General features: G+C 32.1%; 1 protein-coding gene across 1 annotated transcript; it reads right to left on the bottom strand.

Annotated features, from left to right (window-relative positions):
- Nucleotides 1-1,169: 1,169 nt before the first annotated feature.
- On the bottom strand, nucleotides 1,170-3,321 carry LOC106773520 (expansin-A4). The gene is made up of 3 exons (XM_014660205.2): nucleotides 3,104-3,321; nucleotides 2,315-2,633; nucleotides 1,170-1,580 (listed from the first exon to the last, which is right to left on the bottom strand). The coding sequence occupies exons 1-3, from the start codon at nucleotides 3,249-3,251 to the stop codon at nucleotides 1,271-1,273; spliced, it is 777 nt and encodes a 258-aa protein (XP_014515691.1). The 5' UTR covers nucleotides 3,252-3,321; the 3' UTR covers nucleotides 1,170-1,270.
- Between the last annotated feature and the right edge of the window lie 10,457 nt (nucleotides 3,322-13,778).

Genomic DNA, 13,778 nt, shown 5'->3' with positions numbered 1-13,778 from the left:
AATATTTTTTTTAATAACTATTTTTTAAAATTTAAATAATTTATAATAAAATATTTATATAATAAAAAATTATTAATATGAAAAGTATACAAATTCTTTATTTTATAATTATTTTTATTAAAAATTATTTTATACTTTAATAAATTTTTGTTACAATAAAAAAATTGGATACACAGTTTCCAATAGTTGAAATATAAAGAAAGTTTTGAAACAATAATACTAATATAAAAAATTATAAAATATTTAAAAGTAATACTTACTAATAAATTTATGGTGAAAGATAAAATAAATTTATTAATAAATTTTTTTTCATAAGCTTACTATGACTTAGTCAAATAACATAATTCAAAATATCAAAATATCGAAGAAACATTTAATAAAAAAATGTAAAATTTAAAAATATCTTTTATTTCCGGATCTTCATGTGTCTTTATATTACTAGAATATAATAATCAATATAATAATAAATAATCAAATAATATAATGTCAACGAAATGTAATAGAATTATATAATTCAATTAATTAATTATTCATATATATGTATATGATAATAAATTAAAAATAAATATTTTGTAAAACATCACATTGTTTTTATTTATTTTTAACTTTTTTTTTTCTTTTGCACATTTCAGCTCAAGTCAAAAAACCGTAAGAAGGTGATCAAACTTGTACTAGAAGATAAAGTGCAAAGAAAGAAACATATAAATGAAACATAATTGAAGGAAGTTAAAGAAAGAGACATACATTATAACTGAAACATATTACATAAAGGAGTTGCGGGCTACATCAACTTTGCAGCCTCCTCAGCCCCATTCACTCAGAAAGCATTGCTGAATAATAAATATGCCAGCAACACCCAATTACACTTCACTACTAATTAATAATATCACACACAAATTCACCTTCAAAAATTCCAGGGAAAATAAAGGAAAATTTAAGTGGAAAAAACTCAAAATAAAACTTAGTTATACTTTTAGACCAGAAATTCGAGATAATTCTAATTTTAGTTTTCTTTGAAAAAAAAAACACTTTTTAATCCCTTGAAATTAGAAAAATATATTTTTAATTTCTAAATATAAAAAGAAAGAAATTTTAATCTCTATCTTTTAGCATGTAAAAATTATAATTATATTTTTAATTTCAAGGGATTAAAACACAGTTCTAAATTCAAAAGATCAAAACTAAAATCATCTCAAATTTTAGATATAAAAGATATAATTAAAGAAAAAACTGAAACTAATAAAAGAAACATTTATGTTTAAATTTTCTTTCAGACGCGGAAATTCTTGCCCGTGAAGGTCTGTCCAAACTGCCAATGAGAAGGTGCCACGTTCCACGAAGTTGACGTGCGTCTGTCACTGCCCGTGACTCTAAAGGAAAGGGTCTGGCCCACTAAATTGGCGTTGGATTGCCAATTTTGGCCCCAGTTTCGGCTCATGCTGTTCCACGCACTTTTGCTTCCCTTCACACTCACGCGCACGATATCCCCTGCACCCGCCACGTTGGAGATCAAAACCAGGTTGAAGTAACGAAAGCCGTTGATCGTGAATCTAATTCCACCAGCCTTTCTGCATGCCACCCTGAACCAAAACAAAATATTATTATTATTATTTATGTGCTCATTTTATTAACTCTTTTTATGTTTAAATTCGTTGGAAGATGAGAAAAAAAAGATAGAAAATAAAGATCAATTATTAAAAAGTGGGCATGGTCATGGCTAAAACTTCAAGGTTTGACTGGGATATTTTGGTAATTTAATATTTTACAGAGTCCCAAAATGCTGTTTTTTTGAAGACTGTGTTGTGGGTTGTATGAATGTGACCCAACAAAATCACTGCAGAACTAGGTCTTGTGTATGCTTCTAATAATACACTCTTATTTATTTATTGTATAAAAAGTTAGATTAAAAATTTATCAGAAAATCATAAAGTCAAATATGAGACCATTATTGGTGTGTAATGCAAACAAGACTGGATGAAGCTGCAGATTATATAGATAGGGTTTTTGTATATTTCTCAAGAAAATTACAATGGAAGAACAATCAAACATACAAAAACTGTCATCCTCATCCTCTGAGGTTTGTTTTGGAATAGGCCAAACCACATTATTTCTCAGTTTTCACACTGGAATAAGCATCAAATCACGACAATGCCCTCTAATAATAAGAACAATGAACAAAACAAAATATTTACCCCATCTTCTATATAGTTTTGCAGGAAAATTAATTCTCTGTTTCTTAAATTTTGTTTCATGAATAAATTAAACACTTAGACAAATAAAAACACTGTTATTAAACAAGTGGTAAGGATCTCACCGGCGGTAGCTGACGGGGACAATTCCGGCGCGGTACTGGGCGATCTTGAGGAACATGGGCATGGCTAGGTCGAAGTGGGGGTGCGGAGGGTTGCACCAGCCGCCATTGTCACTGCGAAGGGCGAAGTTGGGAGGGCAGAAGTTGGTGGCTGTGATGATGATGGAAGGCCTTCCAGGGTTGCACCACCGTGGATCCTGGTCGCACTTTATCTCAAAACACGTGCCGCAGCTCAACCCATTGTTGAACAGTGCCGTGCTCAAAGCTGCAGTGTTTACCCCATACCCTTGACTGTATAGGTTCCCATACCCACATGCCCCACCTAAAAAACATAAACAAATTAAAAACATAAATAATCTGCAGTGGTAGAACAAGAAGCAGCACTTTACACTATTTTTGCTCAGGGTGAATTTACCAACATCAGTTTTCAATGCATGCATACTTAAACTTTTCCACATAGTCGAAAAGAATGAAAGGGTGTCTATATTTGAGGTGATTTAAGAGGTTTCAGACAACAGAAATTTTGCTTACCCACTTTTAATGTGAGATTATACAACAAAATCTTCCAAAATAAAACAACTCAATGTGAGTATAAAGTAATCAGAACACTGTATGGAGGAGAAAGGTGAGATTTTTAAGGTTGCTGTGGTGGAACAAGGTACGCCAGCGGTGTACATTTTGAAGAGCAGGGGAATCGGACATCATGGGTTGAAAGAATTGGGCAGTTTAAGGTTTTAAAAAGAGGGTAGAAACTTGGTGGTTGAGAAATGCAAGGTTTATTTGTGTACATACCCATTGTTCCAGAGGCATCGCTTCCACCGTAGAAAGTAGCGTGGGCACCCTGCCATGCACCACCGGTGTACACACCGGGAATTCTGGCACTGGTGGCAAGGAAAAGGGTAACCAACGATGCAATGCATAGTGAAACCGTTCCTGCCATGACTGAGTGAGAGAGAGAGTATGATAAGGCAGAGGTAAGGGGTACTTATTGATGGAGGGAAAGAAGTGGGGGAATCTCCAACAGTCTCAAAATACTTACCATCCAATTAATGCATTCTCTCTCTAACCATGTCATGATGTGATGTAATTGTTTCTGGCAATGGGATAAAATGCATCTTTTTATTTTAAGGTTTAAACCCTTTAATTGTCCTTATTTTAGAGCGTTTTTCTAATTTCATTTTCTTTTTATTAAAACTTTCAATTGAGTTCTTAAAAGAGTCCATTTTAATTAAATTGACTCTTTCTGTTAAAAAAAGTTAATGTCGTGAATTTTTTTTCAGCAGAGTGGATAAGGTGTTAATGTATAGAAACGTGGCAATGAAGTGTGATGAAACATGTCATTTGACAAAAATTAAAATTTAAAATAGATTCCGAAATCTGATTTAAGGGTTTAGGGTTAAATTAATTTGAATTTGGGATTCAATTTGGAGAGAAAATCTGAGAGGAGAGTGCATCGGAAACGAATTTAATATTGTGATGTTTTTGTTGGTATCTGGAGATGCTTTTTACATTGTGGGATTGGGGTTGTGTGAAGATATGTTGTTTTACAGAAGAGATTTGTGTAAGAACCATCAGTGATGTTCCCTTGAGATGCACTTTTTCTGGATCATTAGTGGTGTTTTCTGCAGATCTGAAGTAGGAGATAAACTCCTCGCCGGCACATCCCTGATGCCATAATTTCACCTGCAATATGAAAGCAAGTGGCGGAGGATGATGACGAAAATCCAATGACTGACAGTGGATTTGAATTGGGTAATTGCTTTAGGGGCTAGGAGTTGTCGAAAGGGTTTTTTTATTTATGATTGTGAGTGCATTGGTGACTACTGTTTAAATGACTATTCAAATATGGAAGATGAGATTAGTGATTCCATATTTGTTCAATGATGAATGGTTGAGGACTTAATCTTTCCTGACATAAGTGAAGAAGAAAGCAGATGAAGATAAAGAGGGGTATGAGATTTTCAATCGAAATTGAATCTTAAATTCAATTTAATTTAACCCTAAACCCTTAAATCAGATTTTAGAATACCCTTATTTTAAATTTTATTTTTTGTCAAATGCCATGTCTCATCACTTCCTTGCCACCTTTCAATCCTATAAAAGCCACGTTTAAATAAATTAATACCTCATCTACTCTGCTGTAAAAAACTTAACGGCGTTAACTTGTTTTTAACGGAAATGGTCAATTTGATTAAAATTGGCTCTTTTGAGGACCTAATTGGGAGTTTTAATAAAAAAGGGGATGAAATTGGGAAAACGCCCCAAAAATAAGGACGATTAAAGGGTTTAAACCTTATTTTAATAGGGTAAAGATATTTTGACATATGTGACAAATTTTTTACACTGTCACGTGTCACATTTTGGGTGGTCCACATTTATGAAAAAAAAAACAATGACTTGGATTAGTGGAGGGGTTTGAAGAGAGGGGAAGGAGACATTCAAATTTCAAATTGCAATTTTAGAGATTGAGAAAGAAACGAGAGAAACTCTCCCTCCCAACGAGAAAAGCCCCGTCACATTTCCACCGTCGGTCGTCGTTCAATGGCCACTAGAGGACCACCCAGAGGCTCTGTTGTCGATCATCGATGCTCTTCACGTCTCTTCCCATAAGTCGCATCTCTTTTCACTAAAAATATGCATTACAAAAGAAAGTTAGCCTAAACTACCCACTTATACTGTCTTTGCTACCACTTTCATCTTTGCGTCATGACTTTAAACATAAACGTTTTCTTGGGGGTGAACTTGGATATAAATGTCTTATTAAATGATAATTAATGAATTTTATTCAATATAATTGGTTAATAATAAAATGTCTAGTTCAAAAGAAGTTGTTGATTGAAAGATGCCCTCTTCGTGCAGAAAGTTAGCCTAAACTACCCACTTATACTGCCTTTGCTACCACTTTCGTCTCTGCACCATGACTTTAAACATAAACGTTTTCTTGGGGATGAACTTGGATATAAATGTGTTATTAAATGATAATTAATGAATTTTATTCAATATAATTGGTTAATAATAAAGTGTGGAGTTGTTGTTGATTGAAAGATGCCCTCTTCGTGCAGAAAGTTAGCTTAAACTACCCACTTATACTGCCTTTGCTACCACTTTTGTCTCTGCACCATGACTTTAAACAAAAACGTTTCCTTAGGTATGGAACTGGATATAAATGTGTTATTAATTGATAATAAACTTGTATGAGAAGAGCCGCGACTTGTGAGAAGAGACGCGAAGAGCACCGATGATCGGCAACAGAGCCTTTGGGTGGTCCTCTGGTGGCCGTTGAACGGCGACCAACGGTGGAAATGTGATGGGGCTTTTCTCGTTGGGAGGGAGAGTTTCTCTCTCTGGGGTTTCTTTCTCAATCTCTGAAATTGCAATTTGAAATCTGAATGTCTCCTTCCCTTCTCTTCAGACCCTTCCACTAATTTACGTCATCGTTTATTTTTTTTTTCATAAACGTGGACCACTCAGAATGTGACACGTGGCGGTGTAAAAAATTGTCACATTCTGGGTGTCAAAGTATCATTACCCATTTCAATAAGTGTAAAAGGAATTAGAGTCTTCCACCCCATTTCTTGTTCCCTCCACTTTTTGGATCTTTTACAAAAAAAAATTTAATTATAAAAATAGTTTTTTTTTCTTTTAACCCTATTTATTTATTTTATTTTTAAATCTGAAATTTTTATTTATTTTTATCATCCATTTTCACTTACACAGTTCCACTCTCCCACTCTCCTAAGTCTCATTTTTTCTCTTTCCATATTCCTACCCCTCCAACTCTCACGAGATCAGTTTCTTCTCATTTTCCAATTCTTACTTTTCTTTTTCAAATCCGTTTGATTCTTTTCCATATTTTTGTCTCCATATCCGTTTGGTTTCGTGGTGCATAGTGTGGCTTTTCATGGTGCGACGGTGTTGGGTGTTTGCGATGGTCATTCGGTGGTGCAGCAGTTCCAAACGATAATGAATATTTTATGACTAACATCATAAAAAAATAATTTTGTTAACATTGATAAAAAAATAAAAAATGTATACATGAATTAATTAAAAAAATTTCAAATGATCAAAAATCTTACTATTTAACTATAATTTAAAATTTTTTAAAGGTTAATCATTTCAGAGGTCCCTATTTATGCGGAAATGTATCAATTGGGTCCCTTATTTTGAAAATGCTCAATTGGGTCCCTGTTTGGGTAAAATTGACTCAATAATACCCTTTGCCGTTAAATTTTGTGGATGGTGTTAACTTTCTTGCGAGGTGGCATGGTGATGTGACATTTAATAACCACGTGTCACATAAAAAAGTCATTACGTGGAGTGAAATGATTTTAAATTGAAAAAACTTTTCTTTGATTATTTAATAAAAACAATGAACATTAAGTTTATTTCTCGACAGACCATCACCTTCCTCTTCACAGTCACTGGGCATTGAAAGTTGCAGCATGACCCTCTCCATTTTTTATCCTCTTCTTTGCCAACAACTTCACCTCTTGAATAACATGAATCCCCCAACCATTCTTCAGATCTGGAAAGTACATGTGTCGAATCGCATCGCCTCTCTACAACGAAAGAAAAAAGGAAAAAGTACATCTGGAAAGTTCCTTGTCCAATCTAAAACGAAAGAGAAAAAAAGGAAACAAAGAGAAGAAAACAACCATAGTCAGAAGAAAATATAAGATCCCAAACTATACAAGTTTATCCTATCCACTCAAACAATGCACAAATTCAATTCGAGTTAATCTACCACCAACAAATTACAAACAGATTGACAGTCCACCATGAGTTTCACTTTTGACAACATCGGGGATATAGGATAATCTGTAGCAATGAGTTTGAAACAAACCACATTAGCACATCCAGATTAGGCATGACTTATGATTACAAATGCTTTTCTGTTTCTTAATCACAATGCAATGCTGACCCCCTGTAAATGTTTGGGCAGATTGCTCAGCCTCAGATTCGCCTTCGATCTCCTCCTTTCTCGACTTGAGGGCCTCATCAAGATTGCATATCTGATTTCACTTTGTTCCCTCGTAAAAAGGCAATCTTTTTCGTTTCCAAAAACTTTTCTGTTTGAGACACAATTGGGTAGTTTTGTTTCAGACCATTAACATGGCTGCTATATGCACTCCCGCGGATTACATCACGCGTCCTCTCGACACCATTTACAGCAACTTCATTGACGCGCATCCTGCGGTGCTTGCTACTTTTGTTTTGTTTTGTTTTTTACTTTCTCTCTCTCTCTCTTACTCTATGTGGTTGTGTGGAAGTTGGAATTGAGGATTGGAGTTTTGGGTTCAGGTGAAGTACTGTGTTCAAAACAATAAGCATCTCATTCACTTCTCTACCTGTGAAGTGTTTGGGAAAACGATTGAAAGCTTTCTCCCCAAAGATAGTGCACTTTGTCAGGTAACCTTTCATTTTCCTTGGATGTACTACTATAGATATGTGCTTAACCAACTATGGTTTCAAATTTACACTACATCAATGATTTTTTGTTTAGAAATAGTAGATCTTTTCAATGAATAGTTTTATCTATCTTTTCACTACACGAGAGAACACAATTGTAATCAACAATCAAAATTGAAACAAAAATCAAACCTGACAATATTGGAGCACAAAGAAAAACCAGAAACGTCAATTAGTTCCAGCAAGAATTATACTTTGTCGATTGGGGGATGGGAGTGGATGTAGATGTTGAAGAGGTGTGTGTGGGAGGATGAGAAGAAAGTTTCCCAAAGAGGGGAGATGAGGTTGGAGTTGGTGAGGAAGAGGAAGGGGAGAAGGTTTCCACACAACGAGACTTTATTGTGCCATGTGTTAATTAAAGGACACATCAGCATGCCACCTCGCAAGAAAGTTAACATCATCTGCGGAATTTAACGGCAAGGGTATTATTGAGTCAACTTTACCAAAACAGGGACTCAATTGAGCACTTTCAAAATACGGGGACCCAATTGAGTACTTTCAAAATACGGGGACCCAATTGAGTACTTTCAAAATACGGGGACCCAATTGATACGAATCTGCGGAAATAGGGACCTCCAAAATGATTAAACTTTTTTTAAATTTAAATGATCAAATTCCTGTCTTAAAGTTTTAAAATTTCAATATTTTAATTTTTTTTATTTAAATGATTATATAAAATGTTTCAACCTTTTTATAAAATTAACTATTCTCCACAATATTTTTTCTGACACATTGCGACATATATTTCTTTCTCATGTATCAACATTTTTTTTATGTGAGATTGCTTAACTCTTCGTACGTTGGTGTGGGTAAGATAAACAATCAGAAAGTTCAAAAGATACAACAATGGAAAGAAGCATAAAAAACAGATAGAAAGAAGAAAATGAAATATAGAAACATGGGTCCACTATTAAAATGGTTGTGTTGTTTAGGTGATAAGATCAAAGAGAGAAAGAAGCAGCATGACTGTCAATAACAAATGCTTGTTGGTTAAGCATAAATTAGATCATCGCATTCATGTAAGAGATTGGAGTGGGTAGAAGTTAAAAAAATTAACCCTAAAAATAAAATTGTACTGAAGGGTAAAACAGGAATAGAGAGGTGGAAGGAGGGGTAAAACAGGAATGGGGTGGTGAAGGGAGCAAAGGGTGTTGGTGGAGGGAGCAACACCCATGGAATTACTAATAAATTGGTTTCATATTTTTTTGTTGGGTTTTTACTACTCTCAAAATGGGTCACAGTTCATGAGCCAATCTGGCTTTGACTCACCATAGGTTCAGGTTAGGTTAGGTTTGAAAAAATTATATTTTTTTTTATATAAATCAGATTTCAATCTGATTCATTTAAACCTGTCTCATCCAGATTAAATCTGTGATAGGTCGGGTAGACTCACCAATCCACCTACCTAATTTTATTTTATTAAAATTTAATTTAAATTTTATAAAAAAAATATTTATTATTATTATTTTTTGCTTGAAAAAATTATTTTAAGTTCTATATTTTCAAAACTAATTAAAAATACGGTATTCGAAGTGAAATTGGTTTAGATTTGAATTATAGAAAGTTTGTAATTTCTTTATTTTAAAAAAAATTGTAATTAAATGAGTCAGTGAGCCAACTCATTTACCCACCAACCTGTGGTGGATCGAGTCGGGTTCGAATTTTTCTGACTCGCTAATAAATGAGTCGGGTTGGATTGACTCACTAAGTGATCAACCCATGATGAACTAGACCGGATCGGATTGATGACCTGTTTTGACCGTACTAGTTTTTACAAATTAGTTTGAAACTTTTTTATTTTATATTAATTTATTAAATCAAAAATATATATTATTAAAAATTTACTTTTATATCATAATAAAATTTTGTCAACTAAGAAAATAGATTGCGATAAACAATTTGAAGAGTCCAATAAAAGATTTTTAATTTCTACTCCTCTAACATCTTTTACGGAACAATGTTTGTTGCATATAGGAACGTGAAAATAGTGAAAACAAAGAATTTAAAATAAAAAAAAACAAATGTAAATGATAAAGATATTTAGATTTTAAAAACGTGTAAAGCAAATTAAATATGGATAATAGGATAAAATAATAATGTAAAACATCAATATCTTAAAATGACAAAAAAAAAAATCACTAATGAAAACAATATGAGATTTTAGGAAAGTAAAGGCAAAAACTCAATGAAAGGAACAATTGTTTGCCATATAACAATGGACATTTTGATAAAACATAATTCAAAAGTGACAAGAAAAACCAATAGAAAGAATAGATGTCGCCAAAATAGGAATGAACATTTGAGGAATTTCTCTAGTACATTATTTTCTTATAGTTATAGTAAATGACTGGTGGGCTATGCTTTGCATTTTAAGGAATCTTTATAATTCGAAGTATTAAACTAGTTGATTAATAGAGTTGAACTAAAATATATTCAACTCAATTTAACCTATCTTTTGAAAATTAAAAATTTTGGTGATTCGGTTCTTCTTATGGGTAGTGTATTAAATGTTGTGATTCATTTAGATATAATTTCTTGTCTCATCTTATTTTATATTTATAGTAACATTAAAATGAATTAACTTGACTTATCTATTTATAATAATATAATAAGAATATTCACTTATTTAACTAAATATTAGTCATAGTTAAAAAATGATATAACAAAGAGAGGGAGTAAAAATTAAAGTGTTAAATATTATAATTACACAAATAAACAAAATCATCCTATGATAGTAGTTATTTGTTTATGGTTAAATCAAAGTCATAAGCACAAATGTTTTGGAAAAAGAAATGAAAAGCATCTTTTGTGACAGGGAAACTACATATTCACATTGTAATTGCTACAAGTTTTATATAAAGAGTATATATCGTAAAATGTTTATATTAGACCATGAAAAAGGAAGAAAAAAAAAACATGCGATCTTATTAACTACAATTCAATCTTATCTTTCTTTTTCTTTTTAATTATTTCCTTATAAAAAGAAGTCAAGAACTCCAACTTATCTAAACTCTATTTATCAAGCATATAGTAAGCACACATTAAGAAATGCAATGTTAAAACAATGTAGCACATAAAGATGATTAAAGAAGATCATATGATAACAAATATGTGATGAAACGAAGAACATCTTGAAAATTTTATGTAAAGGAATCAATACGAAGAAGAAGAATACAAACACAAGTATTAAGTGAAGATGTTTTGATGATGAAGCTAAAAAGGGAGATGTTGAAGATGTCTAAAGTGTTTCATTGTATGTTGTCGAGTCTTTTACAAAAGGTTCTAATTAACACAATCTATTAAAATCAATTCAAAAGAAAATGAGTTTTGAAATGTGAAAAAAATGCTTTAAAAATCTCTTTTTGGCTATGACTCTAGAGATGCACTTCATGAATTCTTAGATTCCTAGATGCTCCTTCGATAAACTCTTAGGATTCCATAGTTTAGGCATCTTACAAGTAATTTTAAGTTTTCAAGAAGCTTTGTACTAAGGTCCTGTTTGCATGAGCTGAATTTACTATTGAAGAAGAAAACGTGAGATGAATTTGGGAGATGCTTGGCTTTCGTTTTAGCAAATAGTTGAAGATTTGTAATGATTTGCAAGATATGAAGATTTTTTATCACCTACGATGCACTTGGATTTGGAACGATTTACTTTAAAATGTCGGTTTTGCCCTTAACCTTTTATATAAAATACCACGTCCAAAGCAAATTATTCAACTTGAGGATAATCAATTCTAACTAATAATAAATAAAGAACAAAGCTTGAAGATGCAAATGAAGATCACAGTGTGCTTGAACATGAAGAAGAAGAAGAAGAAAAAAAACTAGTTGAAGATGAATAACAGAACTTGAACTTCATGGGTGTATTCAATTCTAACACAACACACAAATATAAAGGAGGCTGTATTTGATTCCCCTTCTCTTGTATTTGGTTCCCCTTGGTCAAATACACGTTGAATTCGGTTCCCCATTGGCCTTGCATACATAAATTGGGAGCTCTTTCTGAAACCCAGATAACATCACAACACATCAATTGTAGTTAAAATTACAGAAATTACAGCGGGGTGTAATGATAGGATATAGGGTGATAGGTTATAATGGGTTTAGGATAGAAGGAAGAGGAAATGAGAAGGGCGGTTAAAAGGGAAGAGTTATTTGATAGTTAGTTAGTTATTTAATGGGAAGGGGAAGAGAAACTTTATAAAAAGAGAGTGGGTTCTGTACAAGGGAAAATTTATTGAGTGAATTCATTGTAAGTCAGGTCTTTAGCCTATAGAGGAAGGTTATGCTCCTAACCATTCTTTGTATAGTGCCCATTCTTTGTGAAATAAGAGAATTCTTCATTCATCTTTGTATTTTGTTCTGTAAGAGTGTGTTTGGTTAGGTTTCATACTTAGAAACCTAACATCCGCCAACAAATATGAAGCCTCAGATGATTAAGTCTCGAAAGTTCTCTTTGTGGTAACTCTAGATCTATTCGTAGTACTTAGAGTCTAGTATTTTGCCTACTGACTAATATAAAACCTACCCGTGACTGCGTACAACTCATAAAATCCGAAAAAAATAGAGATATTGAAAATAAGGTGGTTCTATGACTTTGATGTTTTTATTTGATGATTAGTGTTATTGAGCGTTTAAAAGAAGAATTACAGTTTTGTGTAATAGTTACAATAACTTAGTTACAATAACTTGCAAGTCATTTTCACATTTCTTATATAATCACCCTGTTCACAACCTAACAACACATGTTTTTCTTCCTAGATGTGTATTTGCAGTATCAAACCTTAACATGAAAATTACCAATCAAAATGCTATCCTATGTGCTTCTTCAAGTATCAAATACCTAAACAAATACATTATAACATAAACGTATGTGTCGTGTCACATTGTTTATATGAATACGATAAAATTCCATATACATGTTATAAAAGGATAATCACAATCTCCTCTACCCAATTCGTTTTTTATTGGCACAAACTTCACAATACCATGTTAGACACCTTATCCATTTCACGCAATAAAGGTATATATATGTTAATAAAAGTACTTTTAATAAAATTATAGTTTGAATTGATTTAAAAATAATCCAAAAATATATAATAAAATATAAATTTTAATAAAAATGTTATTATAACATTCATATAAATATTAAATTTAATCTTAATTTACAAAAGACAAAATAACTCATTTTTGAAAAATATTAAAATTAAATTAAATTAAATTAAATTAATAAACATATAATTGAATTGAATACAAAACAATGAGTAACATGATACAATAATACTCACTAATACGATATTGTTACTACCACATACTCTAACACAAGACTGACTTGACACATGAACTTTTTTAAATATTAAAAAATAAAATAAAAAATAAAAAATCACAAACTAAACGTGATATACCTTTAACCTTCTTAATACAGTACTAACATAAAAAAACTAAATTATATCAATTTTTCAAAAATTAAAACTTAATTAAGATAAAAAATTAAAGGACCAATTTGAAATATCTTCCAAAACTAAGACCGAAACATATTTAAACCAAATACATTTTAATTCTCCGGAAACCAAATTCCCACCACCCACCCTCATTCCAGATCAAAATTTCCATCAGTCTATATTTCCGTGATGGGATGCTAGAAAAATTTTTTGGAGTACAGGAAGAAACAGCCTAAAAGGTATGTACTTCCAGGTTTACTCCATCCCCAAGGAGCCGAAGGGATGTTCAGAAGATTTACATTTATTTTAAAGTGAAATGTATAAGTAAAAGGAGAAAACCGAGTGCAGGAAGAGTCATCCTTATTAGTGAAGTAGAGAAAGTTAAAAAGGTATCTATACCTACCAGATAATGATACTTAGACAACGTTTTTTTTATATTTGAACATTATCTACGTGTCATTCTGTGATTGGTCCAAAATTACTCCACAATCAATCATAATAATCATAAACACCACTATAGACTAATTACAAAATGACATATAAATAATATTCAA

This window comes from Vigna radiata, chromosome 9 (genome assembly GCF_000741045.1).
Source record: "Vigna radiata var. radiata cultivar VC1973A chromosome 9, Vradiata_ver6, whole genome shotgun sequence".
Classification (NCBI taxonomy): domain Eukaryota; kingdom Viridiplantae; phylum Streptophyta; class Magnoliopsida; order Fabales; family Fabaceae; genus Vigna; species Vigna radiata.
The sequence above is the reverse complement of the archived record's forward strand: the minus strand, read 5'-3'. Positions and strand labels throughout refer to the sequence as shown.